This window comes from Vespa crabro, chromosome 1 (genome assembly GCF_910589235.1).
Source record: "Vespa crabro chromosome 1, iyVesCrab1.2, whole genome shotgun sequence".
In the NCBI taxonomy this organism is placed as follows: domain Eukaryota; kingdom Metazoa; phylum Arthropoda; class Insecta; order Hymenoptera; family Vespidae; genus Vespa; species Vespa crabro.
In genome coordinates, this window is record NC_060955.1 from 6,774,301 (window position 1) to 6,798,318 (window position 24,018).

General features: G+C 31.8%; 3 protein-coding genes across 11 annotated transcripts; 1 reads left to right on the forward strand and 2 right to left on the reverse strand.

The window, feature by feature from the left end:
• Positions 1–608: 608 nt before the first annotated feature.
• Positions 609–5,559, reverse strand: LOC124430788 (dual specificity protein phosphatase Mpk3). Of its 4 annotated transcripts, none has more exons than XM_046977851.1 (5): positions 3,459–5,559; positions 3,258–3,341; positions 2,981–3,166; positions 2,660–2,902; positions 609–2,589 (listed from the first exon to the last, which is right to left on the reverse strand). In XM_046977851.1, the coding sequence occupies exons 1-5, from the start codon at positions 3,631–3,633 to the stop codon at positions 2,213–2,215; spliced, it is 1,065 nt and encodes a 354-aa protein (XP_046833807.1). In that variant the 5' UTR covers positions 3,634–5,559; the 3' UTR covers positions 609–2,212. The 4 variants fall into 4 exon arrangements, with proteins under 4 accessions (XP_046833807.1, XP_046833780.1, XP_046833799.1 ...); XM_046977824.1 differs by having other exon boundaries at positions 3,258–4,421; positions 4,522–5,551; XM_046977843.1 differs by having other exon boundaries at positions 3,258–3,839; positions 4,049–5,551.
• A 9,749-nt stretch (positions 5,560–15,308) lies between these two features.
• Positions 15,309–20,580, reverse strand: LOC124427504 (ATP-binding cassette sub-family G member 5). Of its 6 annotated transcripts, XM_046970507.1 has the most exons (8): positions 20,456–20,580; positions 20,246–20,376; positions 18,169–18,326; positions 17,560–18,050; positions 17,162–17,444; positions 16,568–17,073; positions 16,007–16,473; positions 15,309–15,932 (listed from the first exon to the last, which is right to left on the reverse strand). In XM_046970507.1, exons 3-8 carry the CDS (start codon positions 18,279–18,281, stop codon positions 15,336–15,338), a joined length of 2,457 nt encoding a protein of 818 aa, XP_046826463.1. In that variant the 5' UTR covers positions 18,282–18,326; positions 20,246–20,376; positions 20,456–20,580; the 3' UTR covers positions 15,309–15,335. The 6 variants fall into 6 exon arrangements, with proteins under 6 accessions (XP_046826463.1, XP_046826456.1, XP_046826473.1 ...); XM_046970500.1 differs by having other exon boundaries at positions 20,246–20,550; XM_046970517.1 differs by lacking the exons at positions 20,246–20,376; positions 20,456–20,580 and adding an exon at positions 19,002–19,021.
• Positions 20,581–20,633: 53 nt separating this feature from the next.
• Positions 20,634–23,604, forward strand: LOC124427535 (ATP-binding cassette sub-family G member 5). The gene is made up of 7 exons (XM_046970551.1): positions 20,634–20,729; positions 20,859–21,111; positions 21,220–21,489; positions 21,615–22,190; positions 22,302–22,524; positions 22,608–22,822; positions 22,894–23,604. The coding sequence occupies exons 3-7, from the start codon at positions 21,294–21,296 to the stop codon at positions 23,559–23,561; spliced, it is 1,878 nt and encodes a 625-aa protein (XP_046826507.1). The 5' UTR covers positions 20,634–20,729; positions 20,859–21,111; positions 21,220–21,293; the 3' UTR covers positions 23,562–23,604.
• The last annotated feature ends 414 nt before the right edge of the window (positions 23,605–24,018 follow it).

The following is a 24,018-nucleotide window of genomic DNA, read 5'->3' on the forward strand; positions in this document are numbered from 1 at the left end:
AAACTGATATATACGGTTACAAATAATGTATCATATTAATCAAGTTTGTACGTAATATAGACAATTTATAGTAGACTGATAGTAAATAATAACTCATAATATACTATTATGCTTATATTTATACAAATATGAAAATTTTTTAATGAAATAGTACGTTTAATTTATCCATTAAGCATTTACTTAATTAAACAGCATTCATTCAACCGTTTATGTGATGAATATAAATAATCGGTAGCGATTTATTGATATTATTTGAACGATCCATTTAATTTTATTATATTGTAAAATTACATCATGTCATTTAAAACAAGGAAAATTAATTTACTAAAATGACAGTCCTTTATTTGCCTCAGATAAGATAGGTTGTATTTCTAATGAAATTAATCAAAATATATACAACAATGAATATAAAATAATTTATGTAATATACGTAATATTTGATTAAATTTTTTTGGACATTTGTCCTTTAAACATACAACAGACAACAGTGTGATAGTAGAATATTATTATTACATTAACGTCAAATATATATTTTCTTAATTGTATATCAATTTATTCTTGCAATAGTTAAGAAATAGTTATATCTTTGCAGTTAATTATATGAAAAATAACATTCACAGTATACATTTATTAATTTCTATTACGCTTGATGAACAGTACATATAACGTACGAAAGATAGTTACATAGTGTATCAGGCCATTTTGGCTCGTAATGGGAATGTGAATGTAACTCTTTTTTTTTATAAAAATAACTTTTAATATATATTTGAGATCTGAAAGATAATGGAAACATTGCCGTTTCATACAATTAAGACTCCAATTCAGTATACGGATTGCTTATAGCATATAAATAGCTGCATTCTGGTCTTAATATTGATGCATAAGAGCAAGATAGTTGCTTAAAAAACCTTCATAAAAAATTTGAAGGATCAACATTATTCTGCATTCTATAGTAACGTGATTTGCAGGAACCATTGTCTTTCACTACTTTTTATCAGCAATATCAGATACAATTAGTAATATCAATTATGCTCTTGTGCTGATATTTGCAATGTTTTAAAAATGATTTTTTTTATTTTTCGTGTCTATTATAAATTGAATCGCTATAAGATGATCCCTAAACATCTTGCTTAAGGCAGATATGCCTGATATAAGACTTCAGGTAATATCCACAAATCCTTTTGCATCTTTCAAACCAGAACGCATTAAAAATACCCTTTGTAAGGTAAGTCACTTCAGTGTATTGAAAAACTACATAAAAAATTACATTTGAGTATCATATTACTTTACACAGCTTAACAGTTGAGTACAAGACCATCAATTTCAATTTTGTACCTCCAAACTTAGCACATTAAACAGTGATGTTTATTTTAACTACAGGTTGTGATTGATCTATTGCAATTTGTTCATTAAAGAATATTTCATACCTAAAAACATTATCTATCATAAAATAAACACAGCCACATTATTGAAGGGTTTAGGGAAAAAATATTAAAATATAGACCCTAATTATAAAGGAAAACTGTAAATAGAAAATTAAACTAACATCAGTGGCAACATAATACAAGTTTCAATAGATGACATATACAACGTTTCTATTTTGGAAGGATGATTTAAAAACATACAATCACACTTATATGAAATGCGATTACGTGATAGAAAATTACAAGTTTCATTTATAAAATACTTTCAATATCCAATGCTGCTCATAACAATCTGAGAAACGTTTTTCTAAATTTATTTTATATATTTCATGGAGGCAGTCATATTTATTCTCTACACGTAGTATGACTGTTATAATTGCAGCAATCTGATCTATCTTAGAACTTTAAATGAATTTTATAAAGAATAAAGTCAATTTTATCATTATAGAAGACATTTTGTCTCCAGCGCTCACTGTATTCAATGAATTAAAAAAAAAAGATAATAGGAAGCCTTTAAGATGGTAGAAAACAGTATTAAGACGGTTATATGACAAATATAGAGATAATATCTCTGCAAGAAAAACGAAGAGTAACATATTTCTTTCTTTTTTTTTTTCATTTATGCTCCTTGACCATTTATAAAGATATACTGAAGATTCTAATTCTTATTTTCTCATAGTAGAACTTTTATTTTGTTTCCCTATACCCTTCAATCAGGACCTTTTTAACATGATAAATAATTTGCAAGGAGGGACCTAAAATTTGTATTGGGTCCCTCCAGGCCTGTCTCATTCAGCTGGTGTACTAGTTGCCCATCTATCAAATTCTATCCCTGAATCTGGACTAAGACCCAAATCAACGGGATTTAAAAAGCTCGGTGCAGGACAATTACAAGTGCTACCAGGTAAGCAGGCACCAATACATCTTTGATCATTTCCTTTGTTTCTATCTCCTCTATCTCTTAATTCTCTTTCAAAACTAAGCAGTTGTTCCATAAAATGAAAATTCGGAGCAACATTGGATTTTCTACTACGTACTAGATTGAAAGCATCATTTAGGCTTAGACTGCATTTGTGCATCAAATAAGCTACAGTAATCGTAACAGACCGAGACACTCCAGCTAAACAGTGAACCAGCACTCCTTTGTCTGAGCTCCGTGCTTCCTCTAAAAATATCATAATCTTGAAATACTTCAGTCTTCAATGATCTTGCTTAGAGTCGAAACGCATATTTACCTATAAATTGAATAGCTTGTGGAAAAAAACTGGCTAAGTTCTGACTCCAATGATCACTTATTGGTATCTGCATGTATTTTATAGAGCCAGCACTTTCAAATACGTTTGGTAAATCTGGCGTTACATTGAGTATGTATTGTATTCGATGTCGTGCCAAAGCTTCTTTGTCTTCGCTATTGGCTGCATTTCCAAGGTACAAATGAGGTAAAATTTCTACAGGAAAATCTTTATCTTCTTCAGGTCCTAAATATATGCAAAAAAAAATTAAAATATTGTAATCAATAATGCCTCTAAATTTGAAAAGAAATAAATGATACATACCAACAGAATCGCATGTACTGTCACTATCTGAATCAGAATATGCTCTTATTGGTGGACTTGATATCCTAAGCGATCTGAGACCCATCAACTCTCCATCATTAGAGTCTTGACCAGATGACCCTTCCATATTAGCTTGACTACATTCACACCATTCTGGATATTTATCTCTAAATGCTATGAAACCACCTGAAAGAGATAATAAGTATAAAATCAAAGATATTTAAAGTGAAAAGAATAAAATGATAAGGATAAGAATATAAGTGGTGCCTTAACTTACCAACAAGTATAGCAACACTCCCACCATTGCTTCTAAGTCTTCGATTTAAAACTTGAATTGTCTCACCCTGGTGTCCTATAGGATCTGTAGAATCTCCAATCAACACAAATGTTCCTCTACTACTCTTATCTCCATGCAGAAAAACTTCTACTCTGTTTCTTAGGTCTAAACACCTTATCGTTGATATCAAATCTACTTTACCTGCAGCCAATCGTCTTAACATTATACTTGGTATAGCCAAAGATACAGATCCTCTGACATGAGCTTCCAGAAAATCTGAATGAGCTCTACAATCTAAAATAAGGAGCCTATTTGTACCATCTTGGGATCTGAGTTCTCTAAAGAGCCAATCTGGCCCTATGAGATTATCCGCCATAATGTTTTAATTGGTTTATTTACAGTTGTAAATGAATTCTTTTATTTCTATAAATATCCATGTTTAATATTCATTTTAGTATTTCCTCTTTTTCTTTCTTTGATCCTTATAGGCTCATTTCTTTTTTTCAATTTCTTCTTGCACAGTTTGTCATGCACAATGTGTACATGGGATAAAAACTCTTCAACGATATTTCCAATATTTAACTAATAGACAAGCAATGTATTCTTATATTATATTCTTGATATATACAAATAACTGCCAATATATGCAGATAACCAATGTGTTTGTATGTGTTTTGAATGTATCATTTAATATATTTATCTTTGACACTAATCGTGAAGAATGTAAATATTAGATAATTATTTAATTATTGCATGTTCATTTATATAAACGATAAAACGAAGTTACGCACATGCCCACATAATGTGTATTTATTATTAAATATTTATTGGATATGATGAAATGGCACTTTAAGTTATATCGTAGAACGCATTTCCCACAGACATTCTATCAGCGCCCACGACGTTACAACATCGCGTTCACATAGCATCGTTCGGTGATCTCTCATGCATACCCATCACTTCCTGCGACATTAATGTCGTGTGTGCTTCTTCTCCACCACCTCCACCTCTACCATCAGTTCGTTGCGATTATTGATCCTTTTGCAAATTAAGACATGTCCAATTAACGACACGTTTGTGGAATGTTTACGATTGTTCAAAAAATGCATGTTCCGAGGTAACTTTCGCAGATATTTGCCAACGCCAAAAAAGCTCTTCGCAATTCTAAAAAGGTCAAATCTTATCTTGGCGCATAGATCATTTTAATAAGCTTCATTCTTTTGTTTTCTCCTATACATACGTTCAACCATTCTTTGGTTTTTACCTTTCTTCGAATATACGTTCACTAATGTCCTATCTTCTTTACTCTTCTTCTTTATGCTCACTCTATCTCTCTCTTTCTCTTTTTCCCTCTCCCTTTCTCTCTTTCTCGCTCTCTCTCTTTCTTCGTTTATCAACATAGAACTTGATGATAGCTTCGTGAATGGACCATACTGACGATAGAACGAATAGCGATAATAATAACGATAACAATTAAAATAGAGACAATTAAGACGATCTACAAACTACGACAAACAATGACGATGGCGATGACGGCGGTGGCGATCACGAGTAACATAACGAGAAAAACGGGGATGCTGCGTAACGTACGCTGGACCCGTGTCAACGGCAGCGGCAGCGGCAGCGGCAGCAGCGAGCGGAGCTCACGACGCTCACCGACTCATTCGATACCGATCACGTATCTCGACGACTCGAGATCGTCGCCGTCTTCGCTTCACCTTACGAATCCTTCCAGCATCGCTCGCGTCGCGTCGTTTTCTCCTCGTAGTGGTTTTTCGGCTAGCGTGCGATATAATTTCCACCTTTCTCCTTCCCTCTTTCTGGCTCCTACTTCGTCCACCCTTTTTCTTCTTTGCCCTTCTCTCTGTCTATCTGTCTGTCTATCTCTTTCTCTTTTTCTCACTCCTCTCTATTTTTTTACATTCTTCTCTTCTTATTTTTGACTTACGTTTCTTTTTCGTTCCGTTGGATGGAAAGACCAAGAGGAGAGCTTACTCACAAAGTTTCTTCAAGATCTTCGCTCTTGCTTTAACCCGTTGTGTTGTATCACACGTCGAAGGCCACACCTTACCTCGAGCGTCCTTCCGCCGAGAATGGGCAAATTACACTCGGCGGTCGGTGCGTAGGGGAGCAGCGCGTATGATGATTGGACGAGAGTCACGTGGTCTTGCGAGAAGGACCAATTGGATGCCGGACTGACGTCAGTTCATTGACAAAAGATGTTTTCATTAACAAGGCGTAGGTAGATGAGTGGGGCGAAGTGGAGGGGGCGGAGGTCGTTACTGACCGAACCCGAACATCGATGAGAGTGGCGCGTGGGAAATCGGTGGGGCCGTAAGGAGGACCATAGTCGGAAAACTAAGCGCGGTCTTCCCTCACGCGTGCGTAAGACTCTTCTCTTTTCCCTGCACCCCCTTTGCTCTTCTTTCCTCGCGAATGTATAAAGAGATAGTGAGGGAAAAAAAGAGAAAGAGAGAGAACGTAACGTTTAGCTTAACAGAGAATTCACGCACACATTTACACACACGTGCTGCTAGCAGAGCAGTACCATTCGCAGCACTAACAGTGCCAGGGAAGATTCTGTACGTCGAACGACCCTGTCCTTTAAAAAATTCGTTTTTAAAGAAAGATCTTACTCAGATACGATCAGTATCGACTTTTCGTATTTTCTTCTTTTGTTCCTTCTTTTTCTCTTTTTTCTCTTTGTTTTTATATATTTTCAGAATTTGTTACAATAATTATCTAAATTATAAATATCCATTGATAAAAAATACGAGTATATATTTCGATATATTTTTATGACATTTTATGTTTTCTCATATATATTTTTAAAATATACGAAAATATACAAAAAACGTTAGAAGATAAAATTTATAATTAAAGTCACAATATGTAACGTATATATAAGAACGAAATATTTTTTCTTACGCAATTTTCACGTATGTGTTTCTATCGGTTTTGAATGAACGTATCCTTAAAGACATTCAATCAATGCTGCCCATAAAGACGTCTTTGATTGATACGGGTCTGCCACTTGACGTATCGTACGTGAAGTCTCGCCCTGAGGCGAACAGCTTACCAGTGTATAACGAACAGCTCCTAGGTGTGGGTTGGCATTCCATTCATTTATGCTGTCGGTGAAGCATTCACGTTTCAACCGCTTCGTGCCGCGAGGCCATGTTTCTCGTAAATGATGCTTTAAAAGATGAAGCGTTTATCGATCAAATTTGAAAAAGAAAATAATTGAACGATTCTTTCATTAGAATAAGGTATTAATTCCAGATATTCGCTATTATTATTATTATGATAATCATTTGCACCGTTTTATCACATTCTATGATAAATGATTTTTTATTCTCATAGTCATTGTTTCTTTAAATAACTAACTTTGTATCGTATAGCTATAATAAGATTTCACAAATATCGATTATCTACTAAATTGATGTACATTTCGACACAATTTTGTTGGCCTTGTTAAATAGGAAAGGTTAAAAGTATTCAGTGACACGATTGTAATTTGCTCATAATTGGTAAAAATATACTTCTTATGTAATTAATGAGTCATTCTCGAAACAAGATTTTTCAGGCTAATACCAAAAAATACAATGTAAATAACATTCTTTTCTCCGTCTATAACGTAGAATGTGCGTACCTTATGACATTCATATATCGACATTATGTACGCTTAGATGACATACGATATCTATTGTTAAGCTTAAATTTACTTACACGATATAAACAACGAACGTTACGTGTTCGGTAATGCAGTTAGAGATTCAAAATATTACTTAATCACATCTCTATAGCAACATGTTATATATTATACTCATACTCAAGTAAAATGTGTATTATTATAATTTCGTATTGGACATTCATTTAAGAATTATAATTACGAATCTTTAAACTCACATAAAAATCGAATATATATGAAAATTTACTTATATGTTGCTAACAAATTGTATAATAAAATCTTATTTTATAGGAAACACAGTTATAATAACTATGACTATATGCAAAAAAGTCAATATGTGCGATGAATTCTTCAACTAAATATAATACATTATACCAGAGTGCATAACATATAAGATCAAGTAATTAAGACTAAACGTTTTTACGGCATAGACTATATAGGCTGTTTTTACTAAAGTTAAACGTTCGAAATGTCAAGCAATTTCAGATACCCACATAGTTGAATATTTATTCTAAGAAATTACAATTGTATTTACAAAGTTTATATATATATACATATATGTGCAATATTTCCTCATGTTTATTTAACCTAAGTATTACGTTTCAAGGAAAATTTAATAAACATATACGAAAAACAGCCACGCATATACTTCATGTATACTAATCCTTTTTTAAAAATCTACGCATGAGTATATTACGATTCTTCTTTCTGCTTCCTGTATTTATACGTAGGCGCAGTGTGAGATTACTATGAAAAGCGAGCTCAGGTTGACAGGAAATAGTTCGAGATAAGATAACAACATACTGTCACTTTTTCTTTACATCCGGTAACTTTCTTCGTTACTGATCACTGCCGACGAGTCAATTTGAGTATTTTATTCAGGGTCGGTCTGGTAGGTGTGCAATGGTGCATGCACGTAGATCATTAAATCTCTAGGGTGGCTGATATAATGCAATTTAAATAAAAAAAAGAAATAGAGAAAAATATTAAATATTTTTATGAATTTTTTTTATTCCTATCAACCATATGGAATTATCATTAAACCATGCCTGTAGTTTCCTATAGATTAAATCAGTTTATGATCTATTTATGATCTGTATTGATAGGGGCAGCTCATTATCTCTAACAAATAGGTGATTAACAGTATATGGCGGTTGCCTATAGCAAAATAATATCTGTATTTCCATAAAAAAACCAGCGTTTATAATTAGTAAATTAATAAAAAATTAATAAACTAGTATTAAGGCTGTTCATCTCTTCTGGTTTTATAATGGTTTACGTCAATAATGAGTACAGATGTAATTTTTGAACGACTTTGATGAACAAGATCTTATTTTAAAGATAAAGATATAAGTAAGGACATGGCTTTCTCGAATTTTTGAAAAAGTTTTATTTTCTTTAAAAAAAATTGTGTCAAAATATAGCGTTCTTTCGAGAATAGTTCATGTACAAAAATAAGGCTTTTTCAAAAATTCGAGAAATCCATGTCCTCTTTTAAACCTTCATCTTTAAAATGAGATCTTGTTCATTAAAATCGGTCAAAGATTATACCTAAACTCACTGTGGGAGTAAACGCTGTTTTCGACATTTTTCAAGAAAAAAATATAGAGGCGTCACTTGAACTTCGTGGTAAAAGAGAAGAAGCTCATATTCCTATTACTGATTTTTATATAAAATCTTGAATGGAGTATGTTTCATTTCTGTCAATTAGTCTATTTTCCTTGTTTATATGCGTAAACCGATGCTCAGATTTTCTGATTCGTACAAACGTAAGGAAAAGCGTGTACGGTGCTCATAATGAAAAGCCGCAGTAACTCATTCAGGCATTTTAATGAGTATTCGAAAGATAATTCTATGGTAAAAATAAGGAAATACGTCTTCAATCATTCACATCAATATTTCTGAGATATTGTTATATTTTAGAAAAATGTTTAGCTTCTATTACATTTTATATATTAGAAACATAAAAATCATATAAGAAACATTTAGCAGAATAATTTTAATTTAATATTTCAATTTATTTATATTTCGAACACGGGGTCGTTGCCTACATCTAATATTAAGAAAAATGAACAATCGATTAACTTTGTTCGAACGCGCGAACCTTAATAAAAATGAACTTTTCACTGACTTTGATTATTATCTAACCAATTTTCTTTTGGATTCCGATTAGTAAAGATTGAAACAGTTTCTTTCCAAATGAGTAAACTTAAATAAATGATTCTTTCTATTATTTTAGAATTATTTAAATAATTTGAAACGTACGTAGAGTGTATCTAATTAATATTTAAACAAAAGTATATTGATTTAAACATGCCATAGTTTGAAACATGGGAAGAACTTAAAATAATCTTAATTTAGAATGTCAATATTTAAAAATTTTGATCTCGCGGTCGTTAACTACGTGTAATGTTAACAAATTTGGACTATTGACTGACTTTGACGGTTACTGTATTAGTATTCTTTTGGATTCCGAGAAAAACATCAAAGTTTTCTCTTTCTAAACTTGAAAACTAAAAAATTAATACTTTCGGTAAGTTTAGATTTATTTAAATAATATAGAAGTACATGGTATTAAATAAACTAATATTTAAACAATAAATTAATAAGTTAATAAGTTGAGTTTTGGACTCATGGAAGTTGGCTTCATTGAATATTAACAAAAGCTAAAATAAAAATATCGCACAGTAGAAGCAGTGTTTGTTAGTTCGCGTTTCGCAATTTAAGGTTATTCACTCTTGGTTTTATAATCGATTACCCCATCAATGAGAAAAAGCGTAATTCTAGACCGATTTTGATGAACAAGGTCTCATTTTAAAGAAGAAGGTTTAAGAGTTTTGACCACTTAAAAAGTTTGAAAGCATCAATTTTTTCATATTTTTATTAACTTTGAAGTTTTGTGAACAATTTAAGCCATATCTGATATTAAAATTTGAAAAATTGACAGAGTTATAGATGTTTCTATAGGTAGAACGGTCGAGCAACTGCAAGCCGTGAGTCGCGCGGTTCGACCCATACGTACTCGACGCGCATACCTGTTCTATTGTGTCCTTTTGTATGTGTACGGAATTTTAAACTTTGTCTCCGTTTTTTCTCTAATCAGTAATATTGTAAAGTGCAAGGCATGCAATGGTGACGTGAAGTTCATGAAATCGAACATTCGTGGATTCGGTTTTACATTAGTGATTTCATGTGACTCCTGCGAACCAACTAGTGTCAATTCTAGTCCTCTCATAAAAAATAAAGCGTATGATATAAACAGACGAATTATTTTAGCATTCCGATTGTTAGGAATTGGTTTACAAAGAATAGAAAAATTTTGTAAAATCATAGATTTATCGAAAGCAATGTACCAGTCGTTTTACGATACCGTCATCGAGCACATACTGCTGCAGAGTGTGTGCAAGATGTCAATGGAAAATGCTGTAAAAGAGGAACAATAATTGACAACAGAAATGAGAAAAAGCTCAGGTTTGACTGTTTCTGGAGAAGAAACTTGGCGCAAACGAGTCTTCTCTTCGCTTTATGAAACATAAAAGGCTTTACAGCGTATCGACGATTATTGGTATAAACTACTATGTGGCCAAAAATAAAAAATGTTAGTTTAATACTTTTGAGTTTATAGATTTTTAAAAATAAGCTCATTTTTCGAGCACTCTGGGTGATCAGACCCCTTAAGAGTAATTACTTTGTAATTACTAAATGAAATAATCGAGTGTTTATATCGCTAAAATAAAAATATCGCCAAGTAGAAGCAATATTTGTTCGTTAACGTTTCGCGATTTAGACAGCAAGTGTTTTGTATCGACAATGCAGTCGTTAGAGTTAATGTCTGTTTGCTAAGTATTTTGCTCTTTTTATAGTCGCACAGACTATATTTATAAAAGATAGTAAAATTTCACAAAGTAAATTCAGTAACCATCCGTTAAAAAATAACTACTGCAAATTAGAATCAGCGTATCACTGAAGAGGATTTCATCCAACTTCGATGTCGACCTACCTCATTTTCAACCATCTACGAATCATCCACCCTCAATTTCGATCTAATTCACGTACGAGTGTTTCGGAGCCATCGCAGAACTTAAATAATAAGTGAATTTTTAAATCCCTCCGATCACTCAATCATGTCGAGGACGAAAGATTCGAATCGGCAAGAGTGATTGGTTGTAATTATTTAGTAGAAGAGCATTGAGTGACCACGAGGAAATTTTTTTAGAGATTTACTCGTGAATGGTTTATTATTTTTTGATTTATTTATTAGATCAGGATAGGATCTTCTTGTTCAAACGCGTTTATAATTATTACAAATTTTGAATATTTTAATTCATTTTTAAATATTTTTCTCGTGCGGAAATATCAAAAAATCGTTATTCATGAGTTTTAATAAACAATGAATAAGAAGACATTCGTGATGGATAGTTTCTGGATTACAAACGATACTATACATGATTTCTTTATAACAATTAAAAAAATCTTTTGTAAGAAGGAACATCCAAGAGTTTGCTTTATATTTTTAAATAACAATGAATTAAATATTTAATCAATTTGAATTGATAAAAGAAAAGTCTTGATAGAATCATTGCTTTTGAAAGAGATAAGTCAAGTAGAATGATTGCTAAAAAACAAAGAAACTTATAGAGCATAGTACATAGGACTAGATGATAAATTAATTAATTTTTAGCTCAGAATTTTCAGCAATCAATATATTAATTCTAATTTCTTCTACATTGCGCAAAAGTATTTCTCGAAAAAGTAGTAATTCGTTTCTATCCTAAAAAATAAGATTTATACTTTTCAGATACATTAGGATTGTGTTAGGGTTATCTTTCATATCTTAATATTTGGTATAAAATTTTGTCGTTACAGTTTTTAAGTGATAATCGATTAGGATAGGGCACAAAGCAAAGAAGAGGCTATATATTGTAAAGGCCCTCACAAACTGTGGCTCAAAAGACCAACTATAGACTATTGAATTATTTTGGAAGGTTCATCAAAAACTTTCGAGAATAGCTCAGTCATATTTTTATTTTACCATGTTGTCACTTAAACTGCTCTTATGATGATGGGTGTAGGGATGTAGATTCGAAAAACTGAGACGACGTAAGTTTCTGTCTCCGGTTCCACATTGCCATGCGTACAAGATAGTTTGCCAAGGTCCCTAAGATTATTTAATATTTTGCATTTTTATTATTAAAGTTAAGTTTCATATTTTTTTCACGTTTTCTTTCTCTTAATATTAAATTAAATTTATACTTTTGTCTTTCATAAGTAGTATATTTCTTATTTTTATTAAGTTTAAAATAATAGTCATGAAACGTATAAGATATTGCAATTATAGGGACCATTAAAAGTACTTTGAATAAAGATACACATGCAGCTGAAATAAGTAAAATGGAATATGTGCCAAGTTCTCTAAGTTTTGCCACGCGTTACTAATGTAATATTTCTTTCAGAGAAGATAGTATTTCTTTGGATCAATATCGAGAATTTTTCATTTTCTTTTATTTTTCTTAAGTTAAATTAAATTAAATTCATAATTTTATCTTTCAAATAACTAATATACATATATACATATTCCTTTCTTTTTTTATTTCTTTTCAGCTAGTTCGAGATCGCGAATAATTAATAATTAAGATTATTTTACTTCTAATATAATTAAGATTATTATACATGTACTATCATATACTATCGATTAATACATATACTATCGATCTAATATTGATAACTTCGAAAATACACCTTTGATTTTTTTACGGGAGGTCATAAATGGGTTTTCAGATGCAGCAACGTGGTGAGACCTGGGTTGATAGTACTTGTAATATGTCGAAATCTTATGGGATGTAAGTATTACTGAACGTATTAGTACATATTTCAATGCTTTTCCAAAATCTTTTTTTCTAATTCTAACTATATGTTAAAGTACTTACATTTTATATTGTTAATAATACTTCAATAGATAAATGATTAAATATAGTAGAATTCTAAAATAATTTCTTAAAGAAACCCATAGAAAACTGTTCTATCGTACTTTTATTCACAGTCATTTCTATTTATTCTCATTTACTTTTATTATTATTTATAAGTCTCGGGTGGTACCCATGGATTAGGCCCATAGGTGTAAGCCTTTGTGCGAGCTGCTGTCTCAGCATGTGTAAAGTTCTCGGCTGTGACCCTTGGGAAGGGCTCTTCGGTGTGAACCCTTGCATGAGACTCCTTTCAGAGGAGAAAATTGTGCTCGATTTTGGTACTCCGATTTTGATCGGGTAGAGCAATTCAATATATCCACCTCGTTCTCTTTCCTTTTCTTTCTTCGGCTTTCTTTTCTTTTCATTCTCCGGCTCTTTTCTATCTCATATTTCTTTTTTTCTCTTCTTCTTTTTCAGGGATCATCGAGGGATCATCGAGCGATATTCAATATGTCCACCTCTCATTCCGAATTCCATCGTTGTTACGTGCGCGCACTTTCCGTCTTTCTATTTGTCTTTCTCTTATTTTCTCCTTCTCTTCTTCTTCTCCAGTCTGGATCATCGAATAAATTCATCTGCGGTCGGATGAGTCCAATGTATCATTAAATGGGCTCGGTTCATCATCGATTTTTACGCGAGAATACGAGAAGAATAGGAGAATACCCATGCGCGTGTCAATGGACACAGGAATGGGTGTTCGCGGGCGCGATTAAACCGTCTGATTGTTTGTGTCACCCCGGAAACGCGGATTGTAGAGTATAGTCACCGTTTTTCTAAAACTCACGTGGGTATTCAGGCGCGATTAAAGGTCCTACCGTAGACTCCGTTTTTTATTGTTCGAAATTAGGAAAGCACGAATGGTCGTGCTTAATATTCCGTTGTTTGAAGCTAATTGTAGAGCTATCCGTAAGCGGGGTCTCAAAATTCTCCTGTTAGTTAAGAAATCTGAAGCTCTCGAAACGAAAAGACATTGTGGAACGGCATTGCGGTACATGGATTTTAGAGTAGAATCACAATCGTCCCTAGAATCTTCAAATGTAGCAACTTCTATGTAGTAAGGAATGGTTATATATTTCGATGTATTTTCAAATTCCTTTTAATCTAATTCTGATTATAAACTAAAGTACTAACATTTTACATTGCCAATAATATTTCTACGGCTGAATTGATAAAATATAGTTAAATTCAAAGATAATTTCTTTAACTTTGCAAATTTATATACTAATTATCATACGTATCAATTATATTATTACTTTCTATACATTTATCGTAAAAAATGCGTATCTAACACGGAACACTGTGAGACGCACGCTGCATCGAAGAAAGATATACATATAAAAAACTGAAAAGTGAGTTCACAGCTATTAAACTACTTACTCTAACCCAACGAAACCGATTGTTATGTACGCATGAGAGAGGAATAACCAACATAAGCTTATACATCGTTATAATAAACGCATGATAGGAATAGCGTTCTCCGCTTGCGTTTATAGTTCATATTTCGTCCATACCTGTCGCTGAAGTCACATAGGTTTTGAGCGAAAGGTGATAATCTGTTTTAATAAAAATCAACCTAGCATCTCTTAATTATGAAGCTTTCGTTCTTCATCTTAGAGTTCTAAGTATATTTTAGAGATAAAGATAATGAAAAATCGTCTATTAGTAATACTATTTATAAAGATAAAAATTTTGAAATAAGCAAATAGTATTCTCAGAAATCTAAATAAGGAATACGAGGAATCAGATTTGCTGCAATACTCTTTACAACTAGACTTTTACTCTTTCTAGTTCGACTTGTTATCAATAGATAGTAGATTCTTATTTTTATCGACTACTCAATCGGTAATAATAGATCGTTGCTTTACCAATTATGCCATGTAGGTAAAAGTCGATTGATCTATAATTATTTCTCCTTTCTTCGTATCGTTTTTATTAACAGTTAGTTTTAGCATTTTAGCATCGTATTTTCGCTCTTATTTTAGTAACAATTCGTTTATTTGTAATGAAATAAATTCAAAAACGACATTTCTATTATCCTAATACATAATATGTACTGTAGAATTGAATTATTTTACTTCTAAACTCTTTTTTGTTTGGATAAAACTAATAATCTTTAGATTCACTAGATGGCTCAAATTATACATACTAAATATCTTTTTTATTTCATAAAAACAATTTAATAGTTTATTAATGTGATTATAAACTTAAAAATATAAATCATTAAGCGTATTTTTTTTAACCATATTTGGTCATAATTACAATTGTAGCAAGCTTGTGTCTTGTTACATTTTATATTTTGTATCGTAGAACAGAATTTTATTTCATTGATACTTTCTGTCAAGACCTGTCATTTTTAAGAGAATATACCAAGGTAAATGACAAGTAAATCATTGGTACCATTTGATACATGATTAATGTCTTTTAAGGTTTATTCGGTGCACTTCGAGGTCGTTTTAAAGCATTATACTTAATACTTAAAAATGCCAACATAATAAGTACAATAAGTATAGCTACTCCTACACCCATCCACAATTCTATTTGTAGATCAAATTTATCAAATGCTATTTCAAGTAATGCTAAACTACCATCTGATGGTTCACACGTATTTTGAAAAATGATATCTTGGCGTAGAACTTGCTTAGGTTTACAATTAGTTAATTTGCTCATACTTTCTGGACCATGAAGAGGGGGAAGTAATAAAGATAGTGCCCATCGCATGGGACTAATTTGTCTATACCACGATGGTAAATTCTCTAAGTGTAACGTCACTCCGGCAGCCAAACTTAATTCACCAATTATAATAGCAGAACATAAAGCTGCTAGATATGTCCATCTGCATATATGAGCAAAAAGTATGCATATTAAATGCTGTAGCATCAAGTATAATAAACCAATAGCAAGGTAATTCCACAAAGATGTTAAATTTTCATCAGGTACTAGATGTAATCCACACATCGCGAATGCTGGTGCTAAGTATACTAAATATACTAGACACCAAATTGGTAAATCACAACATAGCTAAAGTCAGAGAAAATATTTTAATATTAATTTATGATTTAAAGGACAAAAATATTCTTACAGTGTGAACTTACTTCTATAAAGATATAGATAAATCTTCCATAAAGTCCATCTCTGATATCCCTTTCTACATTTGGTCTACAATTAGCGACTTCACGTATAGCTAAAATACTAAGAGGCCAGCAAAAAATACCCAAACTGGCATAATGAAATCCTATTCTATCTCTCAGATATAGATTAGAATCTCTAGCAACGTTCCAAAATATTGCACCCAATAAAATACTGAGAGATGCTGAAATAACAATCTTCTGAAGCATTTTTGTCATTGTTAGAGGTTGACTGTAGATAAGAATCCTCAATAACAGAGCATAAATATGTACAAATACATTAGCACTGGAAATAGCTGGCGGCAGTGGACAAGGTGGTCCAGGATCGCTTAAAGCTGGTAATCTCGTTCTAGCTAATTCTGCTAAATGGTCTATTCTTTGTGAGGATTCTAACATAGCTTCTGCCGATAGATCGTCCAAAGTTACCAAATCAACTGAAAAAATACACCATTTAATTAATTAAAAAATTCGATTTTATCAATATAAATTTTATTTATCATTTAATATGAATTCATTCATGATACATACGATAATAATCTGATGGATTTTTGAAGGAAGGACAGGGAAACTCGGCAAGTGCAAAATATGGCAACATATCTCTTCTAAGTCCAGAATACATAATTCTACCTCCTGAAGTGAGGGTAACTCTGGATATCATTGTTAATATTTCATAAGTTGGTGGGTGCAATGTTAAAATAACAACTCTTTGCTCTCTTCCAGCCCATTGTCTTAAATATTCTACCAAAAAGAAAGCATCGAAAATATCCAAGCCATGCGTAGGTCTATCTAATGTAAGAATATGCGAATCTTGCAAAAGACGACAAGCTAGAGCTAATCTGCGTGCCTCGGACGTCGTTAATGTATTCACAAGACAGTGTTTAGTTGCTTCCAATCCAAGCTCCAAGAGTATTGTCTCGGCTTCTAGTGTTGTAATATTAATTCCTCCTTTTAACAACATGTAGAAATTTAAAGTTTGTTGCGTTGTCAGACCAGGAGTTAGTCCACACTCCGTTGGTAAGTAAGCAACGCGAGATCTGCATAAATAAAAAATATGTTAATGTTAATAATTTAATGAAGCTGTTAAAGAAGAACGATCTTTTGCTTAAGTGAATGAGTTCATACCTCAAAATACGAGCGGATACGGATCGGCCATTCAAAAGAATATCACCTTTCTTGATAACTTTTTTGCCAGCGATTGTCTCTACAATTTGTGTCCCTTCTTTTTCGGTAGTGGCCATTATAGCTAATACTTCAGTTGCTCCAACTTCCAAATTAATACCGCGAAGTAATGGTAGGCCATCTGAGCCTATAGTCTCTACACCGCGAAGTTGTAAATGTGGATGCTGAATGCAAGCTACAGCTCTCAATGACATTGTATAATCTTCAGGTCTTAAGATATTGTGACCTATAAATTTAATTGGTAATCATGACAATAAAATTCAAAACGCAGGATTTATAAATATTTTCAATATAAAAAATTTTAATTTGCTACTTACACTAATTTTTAATTTATTACTTACTAGGTCCTGCATAACCGGGATCGATTGGTGCAATACTGTGTCGTCGATTAGTCGTAACAACATTTTGAAGCAAATTTGCTTCGCTGACGCTTCTAAAACGTGAATTATCCCTAGTTACCGTGAGTTGGGAGTGCGCTTGTTCTCTAGGTAAAGCGTGTACGTGTCTAAAATCTGGATCACTTCTAGCAGAACGCATTGCCGAGATACCTGGTGCAGATGCTGCACCAACTTGCGACATACGTCGACCTTCTTCACTAGAGTCATAACCGCTAGAACCATCACGATTGCGTGAAGTTGGTGGTAGTACACGCGGTAGACCAAATTTCAAATAGGTATATGAGTTATTGGCAAGTGGACTCTTTGGACCATATCTCGGATGTCTTAGTATACTCTGTACCGTTGAATCTCGAAGTTGAAAGTTACCGTACGGCAACGGTGATTTTTCGGCCGAACCTAGTGCTGAGTCCGTGAAATCAGAATTAAGGTTTTGTCTGAAAAAAAGACGATACAATTTTATTAATTTTATCTTTAAGCAAAATTCTTCTTATCAATACAATCTTAATACGATACATCGATCTTATAGATCTCATTATTATATAATATTGTTACCTGTATATAGACCACGCGTGCAAATCTTCGCTAGCTGGTGGTTCGAGTCCTCTGGTATCCAAAGCTCCTGGTACTGAGTACCGTCTTTCCAATTCCCAAGCTTCTGAACTCATTTTCCGTAATAATCACAGTCAGAAGATTCGTCAATCAGTTATGTTCTACGACAATAATTTACATTAAATTAAAACAAAGATACGTTTAATATACTCAGAGATAAATGTGAAAATATTCTTTAAATATACAGTTACTATGTTCGAATATAAAATATCAATCTTTATTCCATTCAATTTCTTTTTTTAACGATATTCTCAAACCATTTATATTCCCTTAAACGATCTATATAATATATGGTAATTCTCAAAATTATAGGAGTACTGTATTCAATAATGACTTTTACTGCATGCATATTATTTATATTGCGTAAGATGGTGTCATGTGCAGAAGAGAGGAAAGAATCGCAGCATCTCGTTTAACGGTGTATGTATGCATGTATATATAACATATAACTGACGACCTGAAAGAACTCGTGTAGCGTCTGTTTCATTGCCATTGCCGACGTCTCTGGTATTAAACATTTTTCGTACCTAAAGTATCGTCACACAATGTGTGTGATTTTTGTCTTGGTAGATTAGTAAGTACATAGAGATTATGACTAACGGATAGTGCATTCTTCGATCGGAACTAGATAAATTATGTAGAATTCATAAATGAAGCGTCAAACTGTAAACTATATGCTATATTTGTTATTTATGCCTGCATTATATAGAATTTTAAAATAAATCTTCGCGTGTTATATTAACGTTATAGAAACGATCAATGTTCGTATTCATTACGTTCATTGCACGAACTGTTCTCAGTATCTCGAAGGACGATTGATCGAGCGCGGAATTGTTAATAACTGCTGAACAGCAGAAACTTGATGATTGGAATGTTGTCTTTCTTTTTCTTTCTCATTTGCGTAACGGCAATTTTTTAAGTGCCTCATAACCAGTCTTATGTTATCTGTTTTCACTTACGGTGTATATATTTTTCACAAATCTCATGCAATAACATGGAAAGTGTATGAAAGAGTAAAGGATCATATAGAAAGTTATTAATAATATAAATTTCTTAATTACAAGATACGTTTCCTTTTTTGATTCAGATTGATCTTTCAGATAATTAGAATGATACAAGAAATATCAAGATACCTTTTTTAAATGATATAAATTATTCTCGATGTTATTGAAAGAAGGGTTTTCTCAAAATCCTTTTATTGTTCGGTTTCTTAGAGAACACCGGTCGACTGGATATAACGGAACGTTTGAAAGTATTATTACAACGAAGTACATACTACATTACAACATATCTCAAACCTATTGTATAATGAAACAAAGAAACAGATAACGGTAGAATTTACTAAAAATATTCAAAGAGAAAAAGGCATTTATTAAAAGAAAAACGTTGATTAAAATCACAAAGTATCCCTAGGATCGTTCATGGCGTAAGCTTTCGAGTAGCAGAAACACATGTAATGGGGAATGTACTCTCATTGAAATCTCTGAAAATGAATAACATGCTTTGACGTTTGGATGATATATTTTATCAAATGATATCACTATCGCTTGTAAATATCAATTAAGGAAATTTAATAGACCAATAAATTAACATGGTCAGCAAAAAAGAATTAATAAATACATGTACCGATATTTTGGAATTCATACTATTAGTAATTTTTTTAACATGGTCAATTAAGAATAATAATAGCAGTGCGATCTATAAATCATTGTTCTCACCTTTCCTATTATGCAAAATCAAATTAATTTATGCCAAAGCGTAAACAATGTGATTTGAGAAAAGAAAAAAAAAGTTTACCTACATATCGAAATAATAATCTAAGGATGTAAAATACTCGAAATGAATCTACAGCACTTTGACTATATTAAAATCGAAGAACTGATAAGAAGTTTGAGGTATATTACAAATATCTGTAGATCATACGAAAAATTCAAATTCGTAATTGACAAAGGTAATAAAAAAATACTTCGTTATAAATCAAAGTACTATAACTTTGTTCGTATTCGTGACAATGACTCACCGGCGACATTCAGAATAGGCCTTCAACCTAGCCTCCTCGAGTATTCTCGAGGACGTTGTCGCATCTCTGTTCCGTCCACCTATCTGCACCTCTTCTTTTTTACTCTTTCAGCCTTTTACAAGCAGCATCCACTGTTCAATTATAAAAAGTAAAATCACAACCGAAGAAATCTCTTCTTTTTATTTTACATTAAGAACTCTAATTTATTACTCAATGTTCATCGCCAAATCATTGTTTTCTTTGTAAACAACAGAAAGTAATAACAAATAAATATCTAATACGGAATAAGCTCGTCTCACGTTGTCTTTTGCTAGCACTCTTCTGTCAGGCGTGCCTTACGAACCTTCACGGGCCCCGTATCTCCTTCCTACCACCCCAACATAGCACCGAGAGACCTCGTCTTTATTACAGGGACGTCCGCTTTGAATTCACGTTGAACATGGAACTTTTTATACATTCAATTGTCTACTTTGATCTTTTACTGGTACATCAAGGGTTCCATCTTAAAATATATTTTTTATATTGTTATTCCATTATAATTAAATGAAAAATATCTATGTAATCTAAAATTTGATTACGCTCCTTTCATTTATCGGGGACTTAAATTTTCTAGGTACGATGATGCGTCCTTAACATCAGTCTCTCCCACCACCAATACGTACCAAGAGAAGACATTCACCTCAAGAAGCCAACTCCCGGAGAGGTATCCTTTTTGATTACTTCGACGTGTTCTCTTTCAAATTACTGATATTTTTGCTATGATCGTATTTGTTATTAGAGATTTATATTATTATTTTAAGAAATAATTCGAAGTATTTTTTATATACGTAAAATACTTTTTTTGGATTTACCCATATACGATAAAGGTTTGTAATAAATATAATATATTGTATATAATCAATATAATATAATATTAAAATATGAAAATATATTTATATACGTCATATACAACTTTCTTTCTGTTTATTAAAAAGGAACTACTTTAAATGATTCTGAGATGATTTCAATAATGATATCTTATAATATAAATTAATTGAACACCTTCACAATGACACCATCTGACTGTATTTTGGATATTTCAAACGTTTTTCATTCAACCACTGTAATAATTGAAAAAAGTTGTTTAAGCAAATCTGAGCCTACATCAGTTTTAAGAGATGTATCTGCACGAGTTCATGGTGGCGAAGTTTTAGCTATATTAGGTTCAAAAGGTTCTGGAAAAAGAGCTCTTTTGGATGTGATAGGTATGTATACTTCTACTTTTACATCTAAAATATATATATAATTTAGTATATACAAATATATATAAAATTTTATATTTCGTATATATTTATTAATATATAAAAATATATATAAATATTTACTACAGCTGGAAGAGCAGAAGGAGAAGTACGAGGCAGAATAACATTGAATGGTAATTTATTAACACCTGAATTATTTAGAAGACACGGTGGATATGTAGCCCATAGATGTCATTTATTACCAAGTTTAACAGTTCGTCAGACACTTACCTATGCTATGTGGTTAGCAAATTTAAATAATCGGGAAGCTAGAGTTAGACAAGCATTAGCTGATTTAGCACTATCTCAAGTTGCCAATAGATGTGTGAATGATCTTACAAGACCAGAATATCGGCGACTCATGTTAGGTGTACAACTTGCTAAAGATCCAATGCTACTTCTCCTAGATGAACCAACTTGGGATACTGACCCATTAAATACATATTTAATTGTATCAATGCTATGGTCTTATGCAACAAGAAGGGGATCTATTGTTGTTTTGACTATGGAAACACCTAGATCGGATGTATTGCCCTTTGTCAGTCGTGTGACTTTATTATGTTTAGGTGCTGTGGTTTATTCTGGACCAACAAGAAGCATGTTAGACTATTTTACTTATATTGGATTTCCATGTCCAGAATTAGAAAATCCGTTAATGTATTATTGTAAGTTTTATTAATTTGGTCACAAAAATTATTTTCTTTGAAACAAAGATTACTCCAACTTTTTATAATTATAATATAATGTTATATTATAATTTAAACTTGATTTTGTAGTATGTCTTTCAACGGTAGATCGACGTTCTAGAGATCGTTTTTTAGAGTCTGATCAGCAAATCTCTGTGTTAGTTGAAAAATTTAAAGTCGAAGGTCTTTTATATATGAAAGAAGCACCACAAATATCACCTAATTTAAAAGACACACCACTTGGAATTATGCATAAAGGTTTGGGCCGAGGAATTAAGCCAGGATGTTTTTCCACACTTTTAGCTCTTTATTTGTAAGAATATTTTTAATTTTTTATATTTTATTTATTCTTTAATATTGCAATAATTGGCAATAATTCATGGATACTATTTTTAGAAGAAGTATGGCAGCTACATTCTCTTTTAATAAATGTGGCTTAGGGCACTTCTCTGCACGTTTTTTATTACTGCCATTCAGTGTGGCTCTAATGAGTATATTATATTCTCACTCAACTCCTGTACAATCTAGAATATTTTTACAAACAGGAGGCTTGGTTTTTAATGTATTGATGCTGTTTTATGTAACTGGAATAGCGACAACATCATTACTTTGTATGTTTCCAAAATAAATATAAAACATATATATTTAGAATATTTTTACATCTAAGTAAGTTTCTCATTAGTTCCAGGTTTTCGTGCTAGATATTATCAAGAAAAGAGAGAAGGCCTTTATGGTGGAGCCATGTTTTTGACTGCATACACATTATTAAGTTTACCTTTAAGTTTCATCTCGACTTTAATCACAATTAGTATCTTAATACCTATCTTGGAATTAGATCTTTCAGCATGGGCACGTACTTCTGGCATTCTTTGGTCTAGCTATATTGCAGCTGAACAAATAACTGTGGCTTTATTAATGATACTTGAGAATTCTTTAACTGGTGCAATAACAGTGTTATATGTTGCACTATTGTCTCTTGGTATTGGATCTGGAGCAATCCGAAGTCTCAGAAATTTACCACATTGGTTAGCAACAATTTCTAGTGCTCTACCTGCAAGATATGCCTCATTAGCATTAAATCAATTAGCTATGGATATGCCGATATTTTCCAATTTACCATATAATGAAACTGTGACTTGTCCAGGTATACCTGAATTATGTAGGTATGCAGATGGACGTACTTATTTGATAGAACGTTTTACACGCGAAGGTGAAAACATATCTGAAGTATTAAATGTAGAATTAAATTTGTTAATATGTTTAGCATTTGCTGTTGGATTAATTATTCTAAATAGCATTCTATATTTATTACCATTACCTGCCAGAGTTAAAGCCAAATTCAGGGAATAAAATACATAATTAAAAATTAAAAAAATAATTAATCTTTATATTACTGTATAGATAAATATAGAATATTTTAAAGAAATTATGTACTTTTATTACTTTTACAAAAGCTTTTAAAATATACAAAAAATAAGTATTTATATACATGCATTATTTATATTTTATGGAAAAGATAGATTGCTTTTAAATATACATTACTTTCAAATATATCAATTATAATTATAGTGCTTATTATTTATAAAGTATGAATAATCTTATATATATATATATACATATAACAATATGTAATAATTATAAAATTATAGCTTTAATTGTTTTATATATATAATAAAAATTTTAATTCCTTTTTGGATGCGTTAACTTTATCTTCTTTTTTAATATTATCTTAATTTTATCATTCGTTTATTTTTATAAAATCTTAATTTATGTATAATCACGATTATGCTTTTTTATGATTTATACT

Bases quoted from the DNA above. Each gene is read 5' to 3' on its own strand.
- LOC124430788 (XM_046977824.1), bottom strand. From the start codon at position 3,633: ATGGCGGATAATCTCATAGGGCCAGATTGGCTCTTTAGAGAACTCAGA. The intron at 2,903-2,980 runs GTATGTATCATT...GCATATATTTAG, and splicing joins CAGTACATGCGATTCTGTTG to GACCTGAAGAAGATAAAGAT. The intron at 2,590-2,659 runs GTAAATATGCGT...TGATATTTTTAG, and splicing joins ACAAGCTATTCAATTTATAG to AGGAAGCACGGAGCTCAGAC.
- LOC124427535 (XM_046970551.1), top strand. From the start codon at position 21,294: ATGACACCATCTGACTGTATTTTGGATATTTCAAACGTTTTTCATTCA. The intron at 21,490-21,614 runs GTATGTATACTT...TATTTACTACAG, and splicing joins AGCTCTTTTGGATGTGATAG to CTGGAAGAGCAGAAGGAGAA. The intron at 22,191-22,301 runs GTAAGTTTTATT...TTGATTTTGTAG, and splicing joins AAATCCGTTAATGTATTATT to TATGTCTTTCAACGGTAGAT.
- LOC124427504 (XM_046970507.1), bottom strand. From the start codon at position 18,281: ATGAGTTCAGAAGCTTGGGAATTGGAAAGACGGTACTCAGTACCAGGA. The intron at 18,051-18,168 runs GTAACAATATTA...TCTTTTTTTCAG, and splicing joins CACGCGTGGTCTATATACAG to ACAAAACCTTAATTCTGATT. The intron at 16,474-16,567 runs GTATGTATCATG...GTATTTTTTCAG, and splicing joins AAATCCATCAGATTATTATC to TTGATTTGGTAACTTTGGAC.